This window comes from Penicillium cataractarum (assembly GCF_028827025.1).
Source record: "Penicillium cataractarum strain IBT 29864 chromosome Unknown utg000011l, whole genome shotgun sequence".
Classification (NCBI taxonomy): Eukaryota; Fungi; Ascomycota; class Eurotiomycetes; order Eurotiales; family Aspergillaceae; genus Penicillium; species Penicillium cataractarum.
This window is the reverse complement of record NW_026622747.1, coordinates 15437-32407: the sequence shown is the minus strand read 5'-3', so window position 1 is coordinate 32407 and position 16971 is coordinate 15437. Positions and strand designations below refer to the sequence as shown.

Here is a 16971-nt window from a genome sequence, read left to right as displayed (position 1 = left end):
AGAAGCACTTAATCCTAGGAGAATAAAGTCATGCCTAAACCGGCTAATCTAGAGAATACACAACGACCTAGTCGAGTACGGAAGAAGACCAGGATGCCAGAAGGATTTAAAATTAGAACCCCATAAGTGTATAATAAATCAAAGAAGTGCACTATTATATTAAAAAAGTTGATTTGCGTTAGATACTTTATACTGACTAGATACTAGAAAAATACCAAAAAGACTGCATAAAAAATCATCTGACCAAAAGGTCACGAGGCTTAGCCTATTTGCTATGTTTATCTAACCATTGGTTAACCAAAACCGCATTGCGGTCTTGAGTTGAAGACCGCAACCAAACCGCAAAATTTGCGGTCTTGATCTGAAGACCAAAACCAAATGGTTTTGGATATGGTTGCGGTTAACCATGGTCTTTGCGGTTAGCGCCGCAGTCTATTCGTGATCCCTAAGGCAGACTGGCAGGTTTGGACGGACGAGATCTTCTTGCCCGCTGTCCATACGGTCTATCCCTCGTCGGCCACGTAGCACTTCCCGTCTAGTGCCGAGCATATTGAGCGAACCGCTCTCGCTCGCAGCCGAGAAACTCGCACAGGCGCTACGTCCGGGCCGTCTCATACGCAGGACTTACATTACCGGCTTCAGCCTAGTGGTCTAGCTACGTTGTGGACCGAGATCCAATGTCGGGTCTCCCACGATGGCTATTCGCATTTTCTAGATACTCAGATCATCCTGACAGCCAAAAATCTTAAGACCGCCACCCAGCGGTCCACTTAGGCCGGTGCCCGGGATGCATTCCTCCGTGATTAGACTCGGGGCGTCGACCCAGCGTATCTCTAGCAGGACTTTTACGATCTTGCTAAAGAGGTCATCTCCCACCGCAGCTCCTTCTACTCTCATCCCTCTAATGATCTCCCTCTGACCCTATGCTAGCGCCGGTGCTGCCTCGATCGATTTTCTCAGTAGGTTACTACCAGTAACGCGGCTATCCCACCACCTCACGACTCACCAACCTCCGAGGATGACTCGGGTGAGAGCTCATCTAGGGACTCTACTTCCTCCGCCGAGCGGCCCCCTACAGTACCTTCCTACCGTCCTCCACCCGGGTAGCATATCGAGCACTACCCCCAGTCCCTCGTGCGGGATCACGATTCTCTCACCATCGTACCCGCTAAGTCTAGTCCGATCTGGAAGCGCGGCCTTCGATACATCCAGTTCTACAACACCTCGAAGGAGATCTTCGCCGCTAGGAACCACTACCCGTTTACCCACCAAGGCTTAGACACCCTTACCCTCGATCCGGGTATAGTACGGTCCTAGCAGCATATTAGCGGGGCTATCAGCCACTCTCCACTAATAGTGCTCCGGGCTTACCTCCATACGAAGCTCCGGTGTCATGCCGCTCTCGAAGGCTATCGGTTCCGGTCCTACGGGACCCGCGAGGAATACCGAGTGACCGGGGCCGTTTTCAAAGCTATAGACGCTATCTAGCGTACACGCGGAACGGCCGACATACCGCTCATCCTGCCTAGTACCTCCCGGCCCTTCTTTGTGTATCCGACGCCAGTGATAATATACTAGTGGCGCTAGAATATTAATAAGCTCTGTCTTGGATTTAAGATAACATATAGTATACAGCCGCGGAACTTTATCCATTAGGAGCATAGCCGGGTGATAATGATGTTCCTCCGGTGTCTCTCCTATACGTACGGCGGCCAGGGCGCCCATCTCCGCCGCAGTGTAGGACTCTAGATCGATCGCCGTACCCGTCGCCCCCGTGATGGCTCCGATACAGAGCGGGTACAGGAGGGCATAGCGCTTAGCGTGCATCTCAATCGCACCGGCTACGCCTAGATAGCCGATAAGATCGATTAGGCGGCGATGATCTTCCTGCCTACCCACCGTCCACACCTTATATTCAACACGCCTAGTCTCCAATCTGCCTATCACGCGCGGTACTAGCAGATCTTCCGCGCCCGGGAGGACTTTATCCTTTTCCATGACATCTTCAGTCGCCTCCAAGAGCACCGGGCTAACGTAGGGCGATCTCGACTCCTGCTCCAGCTACTAGTAGACCTCTACCTACGTGCGTTCCGCAAAGACGTCTATTACGTCCTAGCAGACCGTCGGACGAAGCAACCGCTCCGGCCTAAGCGCATTCAGGCCGCCTATACAGGCGATATTCCTCTCACCGGAGCCAGCTTACGCTCGGTCTTTAAGCATAGGACGCTAAGTGACGACCTTCACTCGGTATCAGGGCAGCACATCAAGATAGCCCACATCGACGGGCTCTTTATCTAGCTCTAGGGATAGGATAGGGATAGGTAGGCCTCTGCACGGGACCGGAAAGACCGCACCCAAGACCGCATTAGACCGCACCGCGCGGTCTTTGGTCCCAGACCTTGAGACCGCTGGGCGGTCCTACATTTTTAGGGACCGCACCACTGCGGTTTGGTGCGGTCCTGCGGTCCTGCAAACAAGCAAAACATCTTAGACCCAAGGTATGCATAATTTATGTAGAAGTCGCCTGTATTTTTGAGTATTCTGCTTTCAAATGATATTTAATTTTATATAATTCTGAGGTAGGAGTAAAGAATAATTCTTTGTTTGGTGTCTGTTGATTTCTACCGAAAAAGCGAGGATTGACTGATTTCCTTATGAATAGCTTATGTGGTTCTTGTTTCTATTAAAGATATACAAAATCCTCATCCTGTCTCAAGCGCTTTGGAACACGCCCAGATGAACGCCTCTGAGTAGTCCTCCCTTCTTCTAAGTGGCTATTATCAGGCAGGGGAACCTCATCGTCATCATCGTCAAGTTCAAATAGCTGATCCGGGGTAGCCCTTCTCTTTCCAAGCGCTCGCGCACTAGGAAGTTGGATAGTTTCGGCAGAATCTTCAGTAGTGGATAGGTCTTCCTCGTTATCACTAATTGGATCAAATTGTTCCTCTTTCTTCTGGGCGTCCTTCTGCTCTTTCTTTGCTTGCTTCTCTTGCGTAGAAAGATACTCATCAACTAGGGCAAGCTGCTCTGACTCCACGTCAAATTTTGTTGTACACATAAACAATATCAATTCCTTGATTGTCTGCGGTTTCAGTGAGCCCCGGCGATAATGGCAGATATCACGCGCAGAGTTAAATAACCGCTCAACGCCAGAACCACTGGCTGGTGTTGTAAGGATGTCTCGAGCAAGGCTTGCCAGAATAGGATATTCATTTTGGTGTTCTTTCCAGAAAACGAGAGGGGTTGCTTCGACAGTACCTAGTGAGGGTGGTATAAGAGAAGGAGTATATAAGAAGAGGTATATAGATTAACTTACTACTTCTAAGATACCGTGTAAGCTCATCTGGAGCCGTCACGTTTGACTGAAGAGATACAGTAGGTCTCAGAAGGATATCAATGTCAGAGACGTCTTGAATTGTGGGCTGGAGAGTTGATGTAGACTGTGCCTCTTCGTAGCGCTGCCGGTAAGGCTGAATGTAAGCCTCTAGCGACTGCTTATAGCGAGGCCCCCAGTGAGGTTCCCATTCAGATGTTGTGAAGAACTCTAGCTTGTTCCGTGGTCCTAGGATAGTCGCAATTGCATAGAGATCACCAGGAATATCATCAGTCTTTCCATAATACTCTGTAAGCTTATCGCGCGCACGGTCAAGCGCGGACTTCATCACTCTCTTCCAACCAACCTTCTTTCGCGCTAGCTGCACTTTCGCCTTATCAATATGTGTGAATAGGGCGTTATAGATACTAAAGACGTTATGGATAGTCACGTCTGTAGTTGCCGAAAGAGACGAAGTGAATTTGAAGAAGGGATAAGTGATTGACAGAAGATAGTCAACTTGTCGCCATTCATCTCTGTCTATCTTTACATCAGCGAGGTTGAATTGGACACAGAAGTCATCAAAGGCAGACTGCAATCGCCGGGCACGCCTGAGCATGAGGAACGTCGAATTCCATCGTGTCCGAACATCTTGTATAGGCATAAGCTTAGGCTCTTTCGTCTGAAGCCTTATGAAGCTCTCGCGGCGCTGGGGACTTTTGTTGATGTAGACTGCTACCTTCCGAACCTAGAATATAGTGCGAGTTAGTAAAGAAAGAGAGATAATAGTAAGAGATTAGAGAGAGCTAGACCTTGTTCAGAGTATCCACGATCTTTCTATTCTCTTGCCGAGCTATATGCCCTTTCTCGGTCCATTCAATCTCTTCCCTCTCGTTTCCTGGGTTCGCGTCCATCTGACCAAGGAGCTCCTTCAAACTGAGCTGTATAACATGTGCAATACATGGTATACGAATAACCGGTATACTACTAGGTAGCTGTAGGGATTCGACGACCTCTTGAAGGCTACCGAGTAATGTTCCGTTATTAGATGCGTTATCAGTAGTAATAGTTAACACCCTCTTAGTAATCCGATGCTTCTCAAGAAGGTCAAGCAGGACAGTGCTTAGATAGGCCCCCGTATGTGAGCCCTGTAGAGGTTCAAAGCCAAGTAAGAGCTCTCGGTAATTCCACTCTTGGTCAATGAAATAGCCCGTTATTGCCATAAAAGCTTGGCGAAATGGTGAGGTCCAGCAATCTAATGCAATAGAGAGCTTAGCACTATTAGGAAGCTTCTGTAGAAGAGTATACTGGCGTTCTTCCACGATCTCTTGAAGATGACGGCGGACTGTGGTTGCAGTTGGGATTTCGGGGAAGCAGGGAGCAAGCCGGGCCATCTCAAGAAGGGCGCGAAATTTAGGATGCTCAATAAGCTGGAAGGGTAGCCGCGAGGCAGCAATAAAGGTAATTAACCTTTCCATCCAAGCTTGCGGCGTAAATGATGCTTTACGAGACGACAGATATGCCTAGAAGGGGTATTTTATAAGATTAGTAATAATTAGAAAAAGGTAGACTGATTATCCATACCCCGTTCTTGATAGCCTTCCTAATATCTTGCGACTGAGTCGGTCCTCTCCGACAGGCACCTACTTGCGAATAATGCCTATTCATAGTAGATGTTCCCCGGCGCTTATCGGCAGGATGGGCAAGGATATGGTCGTAATTCTTGCATATTACCTTAGGAGACCCATCCTGGATAGTAGCGACCTGGTAGAAGTGGTCCCAACATTCTGCATTGCGTCTACCCTCAAAGATATTCCGTTTCATCTTACTTCCATACTCCGTCTTTAACCACCAGACGATGAAATCCTCATTCGCCATTTCTGTCCAGAGGATATAGTTTTTCCTTTTAGGAGGACTAACGCGTTCGAGTGTTTCTGGGATAACAGGAGGAATCGCCGGTCGGAGTAAGTTCACGTTAGGAGTAGAAGTTGGCGTTTCGCGCCCGTCGAGGTTAAACAGCCCATCAGATGTGAAGAAGGAGAAAGTATCTCGTGGATTATCCTCAAAAGCCGATGAGGGATACTGATCAGAGAACTGAGAGGAGGCCTGACTCTGTAACATTTTGACGAAATGAGTATAGGATAGGACGGGGGAGGTAAAGGACTTAAGGAGATACCTGCTAAAATATTTCCGTCTACTAGAAAAAGCTGAATAAAGGATTTTCTCTAGGAGAAAGCTATAGGCATGATTTAGATAGATCAAATTGAATTGTAATAGTGATTAGGCAGTAGGCTCCACTTTACTACAATCCGATAGGATAAGGGCTACGAAGACCGCAGAAGACCGCATAGAACCGCAGGAAAAACCGCGATAGACCGCATAGAGGGCTGCAAAGACCGCAGAAGACCGCATAGACAGCTAGTAGGAAATACTATGATTGACCGCAGAGGACCGCAGAGAACCATGAGGAGGACCGCACAGGACCGAAAAGGACCGCTAGAAGGCCCATATAATAGTATAATCCTCCTTTTCTGTCTAGGTCTACACTTCATATCAGAGAAACCAATTTTGAAAAGAGATTATTATGATATATTAGTAGTAGAATATAGAATTTCAAGATAAATAGTTAACTAGAGAATCTAAGCTCTCTGATAATACCCTTAATACCTATTTTAGCTGTATGTAGGGGGTTATGTACACTCAACGAAGAAGTCTCAGATGAAGATAGGGTCAGGTACTGATATCGAAATATATATTTCTTACCTCATACACCTAGCCAGCAATAATTATTACTAAACCTCTCTATTAGAACTTAGAAATATACTAGTACTGGCAGGTCTAGGTATTTTAAATAGTAGATTTTCTATATACGAGTATATTTCATCTGTTTTCATAGTGGCTGATGCTGAAATACAGTAAATGTTTATGAAGGGACCAAAACAGTGTTTAATAACAGTAATTAAATGGGATGAATCATCAATTTATGTAGCCGAAAAGAGAAGGTCTTAGTAGAATTATGCAATTACGGTTCACCGTGGTGAAGACCGCAAGGGACCGCGGTTCACTATGGTGCGGTCTCAACCCCCGAATTCGAGACCGCAAGACCGTGCGGTCCGGTCCGCGGTCCTCGACCTAAGGACCAAGACCGCACCATGCAGAGGCCTAGTCGCCTATGATCCTGTTATCTCTATTCGCTAAGATAATACTGTATGTATACTCTTTCTTCCCGTGTGGTTTGAGGATTTCCACGTAGTGCCCTCCCTTATATTAAAATTTCAGTGACGGGGCTTACAAGCTCTATCTCTACATTAGGACAAGTCAGAATCGAGAATTTATCTTCATTACAATGCTATCGACTTCCCCTATGGTTCGGGCTACATGGTCCGGCCTACATAATATACCCAGAGATAAGTCGTGTAGGTCTTAGCTTCTTCAAGCGCCGTAGCGGCACTTAAATACTAGTCCCTAGCACCACGGAGAGGTGCCTACATATCGCTAGAGGATCATAGTATAGACCCTAGCCCTAGGTCCTACCCGATCGAGCACGCTTTTATAAACACAGGGCTTATTATCTGTGAGGGAGGATGTTGGTAAAGCAGAGCTCAAGCTACGAGGATTTTATCATTATAGACCCTAGACTACAGAGTTCACTTCGTAACGCAGCGCCCCCCTACGAAGCACAGTTAATCTCGCAGAGCTTATCCTGCGAAGCACAGTTAATCTCGCAGAGCTTATCCTACGAAGCACAGTTAGTAACGCAGAGCTTATCCTACGAAGCACAGTTAATCTCGCAGAGCTTATCCTACGAAGCACAGTTAGTAACACAGAGCTTATCCTACGAAGCACAGTTGATCTCGCAGAGCTCATCCTGCGAAGCACAGTTGATCTCGCAGAGCTTATCCTACGAAGCACAGTTAGTAACGCAGAGCTTATCCTACGAAGCACAGTTGATCTCGCAGAGCTCATCCTACGAAGCACAGTTGATCTCGCAGAGCTTATCCTGCGAAGCACAGTTGATCTCGCAGAGCTTATCCTACGAAGCACAGTTGGTAACGCAGAGCTTATCCTACGAAGCACAGTTGATCTCGCAGAGCTCATCCTACGAAGCACAGTTGATCTCGCAGAGCTTATCCTGCGAAGCACAGTTGATCTCGCAGAGCTTATCCTACGAAGCACAGTTGGTAACGCAGAGCTTATCCTACGAAGCACAGTTGATCTCGCAGAGCTCATCCTACGAAGCACAGTTGATCTCGCAGAGCTTATCCTGCGAAGCACAGTTGATCTCGCAGAGCTTATCCTGCGAAGCACAGTTGATCTCGCAGAGCTCATCCTGCGAAGCACAGTTGATCTCGCAGAGCTTATCCTACGAAGCACAGTTGGTAACGCAGAGCTTATCCTGCGAAGCACAGTTGATCTCGCAGAGCTTATCCTGCGAAGCACAGTTAGTAACGCAGAGCTCATCCTGCGAAGCACAGTTGATCTCGCAGAGCTTATCCTGCGAAGCACAGTTGATCTCGCAGAGCTCATCCTGCGAAGCACACTTGTTAACGCAGAGCTTATCCTATAAAGCACAGGCTGTCCTGCAAAAGAGCGCAATTCTTACTTCACTGGGCTCATACCAGCGAAAGCCAAGACTTAGAAGCCAAGGTCTGCAGGCAGACAACACGACCACGCTATCTTGGGGGATAAGGATGGAAGTCCTGATTTTCTAGACCGGTCATAGAGCGTCCTTTTATGCCTTTTCGCCTCCGGCCGCTCATAGCTGCCAAGTATGCAAAATCTATGGAAGACATGATTTACTATAGTGTAAACATTACATTTTTGCTGCTAGTGGAGTTAATTCAACAGCCGTTGAAGGATATATTTAGAGTATACGGCCAATCTCACTAAGCGCCCCACTTCGAACCATGGCGTGTATTAATCTAGACTGGCCCATCCTTAGGAACCATCTCTTAGCGGTTGCAACTCAGATGTTTACGGTGAACCACCTTCAACGGTCGTTGAAAAGCGCCTTCAACCAAGCGTTGAGCAAGATCGGTTGCGTTTGAACTGGCAAGAGGAAGATCCTCCCGGTTACGTGGCTGGCGTAGACGACTAACTTACACAGTATAGCGTTCTCTAATCCGACGCCTTCCTAGCTACATTCGGTACATTATCTGGCTGGCTTGCCTTCATATATATCTCCCGACCTGTTCGAGGCCGCTACGTTTGTTTCTGCGGAGGATTTCAATCTTCCCATCTGCTAAATGCACCTACAACTAGGCGACACTTCCTTGTTGATGGATAATGGTGGAAACAACGATAAATGTAAGTTATTACGGTCTAGTCTGTACAGAGCGGTCGGTTCAAGCAAATCGCTAAACAACCTACGCAGCCTGGAATCTTTCCTGCAGTCCGGAAAGCTCCTGTTGTCAATGGCCTGGCTTCCAAGCCGATTATAGGCAATTTCCAGTAGACTGGAGTTTTGTTCAACACACTTCCTGGTCCGACATGGAATATTCTTCTTATGCGCCTGTCCAGCAAGATCAAGTTCATAGTATGGACTGGTTTCAATATGGGTCTGGCCCCGAGTCTGAGGTCGACTTCATCGCGAGGAATCCCACTGTCGAACCATACAGTATAACCAAGTCGACGATAAGTGAAAACAGGCCTGCCGAAACACCCAATGGTGGTTAGAGGAAGACGACCTAGTCAGACTTTGAAGAGTTCACACGCCTCGTCTACGGTGACCGTGAACACTCCAGCCACTCCCGCAGCAGCATACCACGGCCATTCCCCCGTCGGCAATTCAAATGCACTGTTGCAACGTGCAGTAGTCGCTTTCGATATCTGAAAGGCCTACAGCGCCATCTATCCAGTCACCTAGCTGAAAGATCATATGTCTGCTGGGTACCAGAGTGCCAGCGCCGCTTTACCCGTGGCGACAACCTCAAAGCCCATTATACAACGCATGGTAGACCGAGAGGCCGCAATCGCTACGTGGCTACTCTGGATCGGGCTAGCTCAGCCTACGATCCTTGTTTTCGTGGGTAGCTAACGTCCGATGGGTGGCCAGTCACGGAGGGAAACGCAGGCTCGTCCGATATATAAAACAGAACTGGCGTGAAGGGCGTGTTGATCACAAGAGAGAGTTGGAGAGAAGGCGGGAAAGCTGTGGAGATAACGCGCTCCATCCACGACGCGTACCTCTCCTGGGAGAAGTTTGTTTATGCCGATATGCTAAAGTAATAGCACGGGCGAAAGTTGATAGACTGAGTTTTAGACAGCGTTTGGAAAGAACGATGCCCGGAGGATTCGAACGCTTGACCTCGGGGACGCAGCTAGCGAATTACCACTGGGCTAAAAAGTAACCCACGATAATCTGTGTATTTTCCTTAGGAAATACAACGTTGTTCATGATTGAAACATGACTTCCCTGAGTTTTCCGCAGCTTCAGCCATTTTTTGGCCCTTCTCGGCTCTCAATCCGCATAGAAAGTTGCTCCAAAAAGTAAATTTGATACACAGGATGGCTTTGCTAAATATTTACCACTTGCGATCATTCCATGTGCTGGCGCTCATTTTAAACCAAAGATGGATCATTATATATTTTGCCCGTCCAGTGCTAAAAATAGTCCCGTAGTCTGGAGACATTTAAATGAGGCATTTACCAAAAAAAGGAGCCAAGATTGATCAAGTTGCCATGAGAAAGATACCTCGGTCTTGGTAAAGTTTCTATCGTGCCTCAATGGTGGGAGGAAGTGCGACCGCATTTTGACACCTACACGCCCGCATGGGCAGATTCGCGACTCGCGATGCGTTTAGTACGTCCGTTTTCTTGCGAGTGGTCGATTCTCTGGTGTGGTAGCAGAGGCAAGCATGATGTCGGCATCAGGTGTATTGAACATTGAATACCAGTGATATCACATACATATAATGGTGATGTTGTGTGTGGTCGTTGAGTCAACGCCGCGGTGAGAACAGAAATCCTGTTGAAGAACGGTTACCAGAATTGGTTCCAGTAATAGCTTATGGCTGAACATACGGTCACCATTGATTCAAGGAAAATATTATGACCTCACAGACTGTCAACATCAATCTGTCTTAATCTGACTGCGTTGAAAAACGTGGACTACACATTCGGGTGCTGAGAAGAGCATATCATCCTAGACCGCGCGGCGACTTGAGCCGCGTGGGTAGAAAAAACAGAATGTACTATCGAGAATGCACAGATTCACGTATATTTTCAATTGGAATCTACACTGGATGCGTTACAAAATTCGTAGCGCTCACCAGTTCGCACTGTTCATCTTGTTGAACGACGACTCGGCAATGGATGATTACCGTTGGCAGCCACCTCACCGCTCGGCAAGTTGCGCCGCAGAACATCAACAACGGGACTCACTGGTCTGACCTGCTTATCACCAGTGTCCACCCTCGATACTCACTCACCTCTAGCCCTCACCACATCATACTGTACTGCCAATTAGCATCAAGCCTCACTTTCGATCCTGACCCTCAACATGCGTCATCCATCCTCGATACCCGCAATTCGCAACCCACCAGAGGCAAACAACTCCTGCCGCGACCGCTAGTCAGTCTCTGGACAAGACTCCACACCAATGGAGACTACTGGAGTTGCAGGCATCACCCAGATTGGCCCACGCTATCATGTACCGGATAATCATTCCCCTAATGATCCAATATACTTTCTACTTGGCATCCTATGGACGAATGCCCATCCTCGAAGCTCAGGGGGTGATTGAAGGCTACACAATACCCTACGCGAAGAAGGAACCCGAATAGTGAACTCTACGAACAAGCAGAACCATATAACACACAACGTTCTTGAGTGGATTCTTAATTTGTATGGATTCTTTAGAGCAGGTCTTAGCTTCTTCGAGATCTCAGACAGACCCGAATACTAGTCTCTGACACCGCGAAGAGGTGCCTGCATGTGGTCAGAGGATCAGGACGAGCACCGCGGCGCCGCAGGTCACCTAAACGAGCACAAAATTGATAATGCAGGGCTCAAGGCTGCATGGAAGCTCAAAATTATACAATCACAGGGCTCAAGGCTGTGAGGGAGAACTTGTTGACGCAGCGGTCTCCTGCGGAGTTCAATTCGTGACGCAGCGCCCCCCTGCGAGGAATTTTTCATCACAGTTTCTATCTGCGGAGTTCACGTGGTATCGCAGCGCCCCCCTGCGGAGAACAGTTGGTATCGCAGAGCTCATCCTGCGAAGCACACTTGGTAACGCAGAGCTTATCCTGCGAAGAAAAGTTGGTAACGCAGAGCTCATCCTGCGAAGAACAGTTGGTAACGCAGAGCTTATCCTGCAAAAAGCTCGATTCTTACTTCACTGGGCTCATATCAGCAAAAGCCGAGATTTCAAGCCAAGGTCTGCAGGCAGACAACAAGACCATGCTGTCTCGGAGGACAAGGATTCAAGTCCTGATTTGCCAGACCGGCCATGTAGCCTCCTTTTATGCCTTTTCGCCTCCGGCTGATCATAGCCGCCAGGTATGCAATATCTTGAAAAAAGTCATGTGTTATGCTGTAGTCACAGCATTTTTGCTGTGAATGCAGTTGACCCAACAGCTGTTGAAGCATGCTTTTAGAGTTTGTTGCCAATCTTATGGGGCGCTCCACCCCGAACCATGGATTAAAGAGATCCAGACGGGCCGCCCCCTTAGATCCGTATCTTCGAAATTGTCTCTCGCATTGATATTGTTTACAATGTATCACCTTCAACCAACTGTTGAACAATGAGAATTTTGTTTGAAAATGCCTAGCGAGATGGAGACTCGGCTGTTACGTGGGCCGGCCTGGATGGCCGCACGGGGGACTTTCGGGCGAATGGGGCTCGACGTGTTCCCTCCGCGCCAACATGTGAGGTCTACACTTCGTCTTCTGTCTCCCACACAACCAGATGCAGGGCAGAAAGTCGAGTACAATTTATTTACAAGAATGTTCTCAACGTTAACGATGGACGCACCGCAACAGTTGACCATCACCATTCAACGGTGAGACCCACTTGTTGCTCCGAAAAGTTCCCCGGGTATCTGATCCATGGTACGCCAGGCGATCTGCAAGTATTGATCCGCACAGGAGTTCTGCTCCAGGACTGAACAACTAGGGTCACGTGAGTTTCCCAATAGTAAGGTATCCCCTGTTTGTCAATAGGTATAGAGGAAATAAATTTGATCCCATGGCCCTTGTTAGACCAAAGAACTGCTATTCACTCGGTTTCTATCCAGTGCCTACCAGATTTGTCCCGAGGCCCGCATCATCTTATTCAGGACAAGTGTGCGTTCTCAATTCGATAGAGTCCTCAATGGCCCAGATGCATTCAGTGCCATTGAATGGCACCGGGATGTTGTTAATAGTACAGTGCTACAGTCGGTCTAGAATTGTACAATTGGACTCGGATACGTCATTGTTGCGTTTCTCCTGAAGACCTCTTCCTTCCCCTGGGTGCGCACGGTTTCTAGGTCTAATATGCGTTCGGTTTTACTAAGGGCGGCTCTTATATTGTGAGGCTCTATGAATCCCATGGAAATTAAGTCATAGACTTGCTTTGAAGTATCATTAACTTGTGATGATTTGGCGGCGAAAACGCAGTTCTACTTATAGCGAGTACAAGCGGTGCAAGGCTCGGCAATTCTCATCCAAAGTCATTTTCAAGCTATTGTTGTATATCGCGGAGAGGTTATCCTGATGGGCCATGACAAGTCAGCTATTCCCAGGACTGACGAGGGAGCAATAACCCCAGTCCGATGAGGTGCGCATGCCATTCATTGGGAACTGCTATAGAAACGCTAGCAATCCGCCGTCAATCATGTTTTCACCTCAGTCTTCAGGCAATGAGTGAAAGAATGGGTCTACTAGAGGTTATGCGTTGCGAAGATGCTTACTGTTACATGCAGAAGAAAAAGGAAGTTTCTCATTGTGTCGTAAATCTTCAAGAGGACTGGAATTTATCTAGCTGAGTTCGTCTTGGAAAGCCACTCGTTTTCCCCTGCTTCGCTCATACAGAAGCGGCTGCAATGCGATGACCCTTTGTTTAAGATCCTCCATCTCGCTCTTCAGGGTCTCGATTTCGCCGGCGAGCTCTCGCTTGAGCAGTCGCTTGAGCAGTCGCTTGAGCAGTCGCTTAGCAGGCTTCCTTTCCCACTGTCTGCCTCCTTCCATCCGCTTCGCTCTTTCGGATAGAGTTAGAAAAGTGCCTTGCTTCCCTTGCTCCGACGGTCTGGACAAGATTAATCAGAATTGAGGAACAGAAATAGATGGAAACTCGTCTCATTTACTGACCGTCTATTCACGTGTGTTGTAGATTCGTTCAGTCTGTCTGGTGATGAATCGACCAATTCCGTTTCTCGATCGGACTGATGTGTAAATTTGCTGCGATTATGGCTTTCGGGCTCTATTGTTGTTGACCCAGATGACTTAGATTCGCACCTAGCCGCATCCTTATGACCAGTGCAGTTTCTTGCTTTGGCTTCATCTTCCAGCGCTTTGGCTAGCTTGGCAACATAATGCCCTGGTCGAAGGGTTGGGGTCTTGTTAACACGATTTGCCATTCGGAAGAAAATTGACTCTATGAGATAGGTAGCAGTGATTGTTTGTAATGAATATTTGCGAAAAGAAAAAGTTTCGATCAGAGGCCAAGGACTTTATGCGGTTGTCTCGCGGAACATTTAACGATCCATGGAACTATGTTTTCGTGCTATGCAGTCTTCCACGAACGATGGCTGAAAATACTCACCGCAGAACATGGAAAATTCGATAATGGGTAGGTGCATCTTGGCGAAAAAGGTGAACCACGGGTACAGTCGAGGTGTGACCAGGTGGGTTAATTTTCTTCAACACTATTTCAACATCCGTTTAAACATCTCAACATTAAGTTGAATGCTTCAATGCCACAGACCAACCAGCGATTATGAGAGAGTATCTACGCGAGAGATCGATTATGCAGATACGTAGCCGAGTGACCTGAGAATAGCCCGATTCTCATTCTAGGAATATCACGACCCGGCCTCACGCTCTGATATAGCAACCACACATCAAGTGTGAAGTTATGAGAGACCCTGTAATTGGGAGCTAGGATCATAGGATCATTGTAGCTTGAGGTATATATTACCAACATCCGAACGAACGAACGAGCTAGGCTTTTGTATAGGTTCGACAACTTCACTACGATCCTATAGGAACAAAATGGTGTCTCCCTCTCGGCCAAGGCCTGAATTTGCCGCGGATCACTCGAGGCGAGTACACGGGGCAAGCTCTATCAAGTTCCGAGGTATCAAAATCAAGAAGTCATTGGCAACATCGCCACACGGACTGTCAATTTTCTGATGCTACGACTGACCTCATGTGAAGTCGTGAGGTAGTTTCATTCCAGATAGCACCGACCGTGACAGACTGCCCAACTCGATCAGTAGTAGTAAGAGGCTGTTTTTGGAAGTCGGGAACAAGATCGGCATACCACGAGGTCGTTGGCGCGGCACCCCAAAGTTTACGCGAACCAGAGCCAGCGATCGATATGAAGCTGTCCTTAGAGGCCGGTAGTCACCCTAAAAGGAGCACAGATCAACACTGCTAGTAAAAACAACAACTTCAGCGCCGAATTGAATTTTTGAAATATCTCAGGAACCAAACTAGTTGGTAACTTCTAACCAACGGCAAATTCAATCTAACTCTCTGCGCTATCATTTGATACCGGCCTCGAGCTTCCTCGACCAGTACTGCGATGTTGCGCGCATCAAAGGGCGTTGGGCCGGTCCCGTCAGGGGCTTCCGGAGGCCCATTGAAAAATCTGCCATCGAACAGAGAGCGCGTATTGAACGTCAACCACGGCGCACACGATCTTCTCAGGGAATTGGGAAGGGGTCAGAACGCTAAACCAACCCCTAAAGTCGTCAACTTCCTCCGGTAGGTGGAAGACCTGACGAAGGACCTCCTGTCGACGCCCCTAACCGACTGGCAGGATGAACTCGGCGCCCTCCGTAAGGAAATACAGGCCCTCAAAGCTGCTGTCGAACCGCCTGTGAGGCAGACGGTCCGGTCATTCGCCGATATAGTCCGCACAATACCTACACCAGCACACTATCTCTCCTCCAGTAGCTCTTCGAGCTCGCCAACGCGCCCGGTAGAGGTAGCACGTAACCGCGAAGTAGTGGTCTGTCTCGGTGACCGCTCGCAAGCTAGCGTGTTCCGCCGCCTCACGCCAGCAGAACTCACGAAGAAGGCTAATCAAGCACGAGCGAAAGCAGCAAGGTCGAATACTATACCCCTCGCATCGGTGATGATCCTCGCGTCGCGCCAGCTAAAGTCGGGTGATCTCCGCTTTACTATGCGTAACGCGAAGGAGGCTAAAATCATGCGGATCTATCGAGAGAAATAGGCGAAAGGCCTGTGCAAAACTGCCTTTATCCATATACCGACCTAGGGGGTTATCGTGCACGATATCAACGTGCGCTCGCTCGGTATCAATAAGGCGTCAGAGGATCTTACCGGCGTGCAAGACAAGGTAATCAAGGACCTACTTACGAGCAATGTGCATAACTAGGGAGAGGCAGATATCAGCAAGATTAGCTAGCTACGTATACCAAGCGGAAAGTCGGGCTCACTTATCGTCGAGTTCACTTCTCCCGTGCCAGCCAACGTAGCGATCGATAAGGGGGTCCTCTAGGACTACGACAATCTAACGGCCGTCCTATATGATAGGGCGGCTCGTGTGCGGCAGTGTTTCAACTATCAACAATATAGTCACATAGGATCCACCTATACCAACACCGTTAAATGCGTGTACTGCGCTAAGGGCCATCAATCTCGGGATTACCCACAGAAAGACAGCAACACACTAGAGAATAAGTGTGCTAACTACGAGGGTACACACGCTACATAGAGCACGGAGTGTGAGGCTCGCCAGCGTGAGGTTAATCGAGTAGCAGAGCTCTCTAGGCATCGTGGGAGATACCACAACGTCCCAGCTCCATACAGTATTAACTAACCGCTAGCTACCTTACATTCCTCCTCCGCCAGCTCATAGGGAACACCGAGGGAATCATCATCGAGTAAGGAGTCCACTAGCGAGCCACTCACCAGCGGCGTTAAGAGTAGCGGTCTCACACCGGCCGCACGCCCTAACAACAGGGGCAAGGGCACCGGCCCTACACCAACAAGCCGAACAGGAACTAGCCTATAAGCTAGTCAGCATACAACCAACACAATAGATAAATCGATAACAACAGCGTCATCAGGCAGGAAGAGAGGGAGACCGCGGAAGGCCCAGAGGGTCGAGCCGCAGCCGATGGACACTAGGGCAGACGGGGAGAGCCAAACCCGAGAACAACCGACGATTCAGTTCTCCACGGAGCCCAGTACCTTCCGATTTTCGGCAGGACGGAGTTTTACAGCGCCACCCCTCAACACCATCGACTTCCAGCCAGAAGGGACTAGCTCGCAGGGTACTAGCAGTGCCCAGTCAAAGGCCAGTCTAGCCAGGGCGAGAACCGCAAAAGCAAGGGAGGCCAGATCGAAGAAGGTTACCGAACGAAAGGCCAGCAGTAATAACACCGACACCACAAGGAAATCCGCGCGTATCGCGAGCTTAGTGGAGGAAGCAAACCAGGAATTCTCAGAGCTTAGCTCGGAGCTCGATGAGGTCAACATGA

At 48.5% G+C, this 16971-nt stretch overlaps 5 protein-coding genes across 5 annotated transcripts; 2 read left to right on the top strand and 3 right to left on the bottom strand.

Annotated features, from left to right (window-relative positions):
* Positions 1–1350: 1350 nt before the first annotated feature.
* On the bottom strand, positions 1351–1998 carry N7496_012779 (uncharacterized protein; the record flags this gene model as incomplete). The annotated part of the gene is made up of 3 exons (XM_056705692.1): positions 1351–1484; positions 1514–1574; positions 1708–1998. The coding sequence occupies 3 exons, from the start codon at positions 1996–1998 to the stop codon at positions 1351–1353; spliced, it is 486 nt and encodes a 161-aa protein (XP_056548915.1).
* A 685-nt stretch (positions 1999–2683) lies between these two features.
* On the bottom strand, positions 2684–5434 carry N7496_012778 (uncharacterized protein; the record flags this gene model as incomplete). Its single annotated transcript, XM_056705691.1, has 4 exons — positions 2684–3258; positions 3317–4061; positions 4126–4836; positions 4898–5434. The coding sequence occupies 4 exons, from the start codon at positions 5432–5434 to the stop codon at positions 2684–2686; spliced, it is 2568 nt and encodes an 855-aa protein (XP_056548914.1).
* A 1463-nt stretch (positions 5435–6897) lies between these two features.
* N7496_012777 (uncharacterized protein) lies at positions 6898–7880 on the top strand (the record flags this gene model as incomplete). Its single annotated transcript, XM_056705690.1, has 2 exons — positions 6898–6967; positions 7030–7880. 2 exons carry the CDS (start codon positions 6898–6900, stop codon positions 7878–7880), a joined length of 921 nt encoding a protein of 306 aa, XP_056548913.1.
* A 4400-nt stretch (positions 7881–12280) lies between these two features.
* Positions 12281–12703, top strand: N7496_012776 (uncharacterized protein; the record flags this gene model as incomplete). Its single annotated transcript, XM_056705689.1, has 2 exons — positions 12281–12318; positions 12553–12703. The coding sequence occupies 2 exons, from the start codon at positions 12281–12283 to the stop codon at positions 12701–12703; spliced, it is 189 nt and encodes a 62-aa protein (XP_056548912.1).
* A 573-nt stretch (positions 12704–13276) lies between these two features.
* On the bottom strand, positions 13277–13875 carry N7496_012775 (uncharacterized protein; the record flags this gene model as incomplete). Its single annotated transcript, XM_056705688.1, has 2 exons — positions 13277–13496; positions 13754–13875. 2 exons carry the CDS (start codon positions 13873–13875, stop codon positions 13277–13279), a joined length of 342 nt encoding a protein of 113 aa, XP_056548911.1.
* Positions 13876–16971: the final 3096 nt, after the last annotated feature.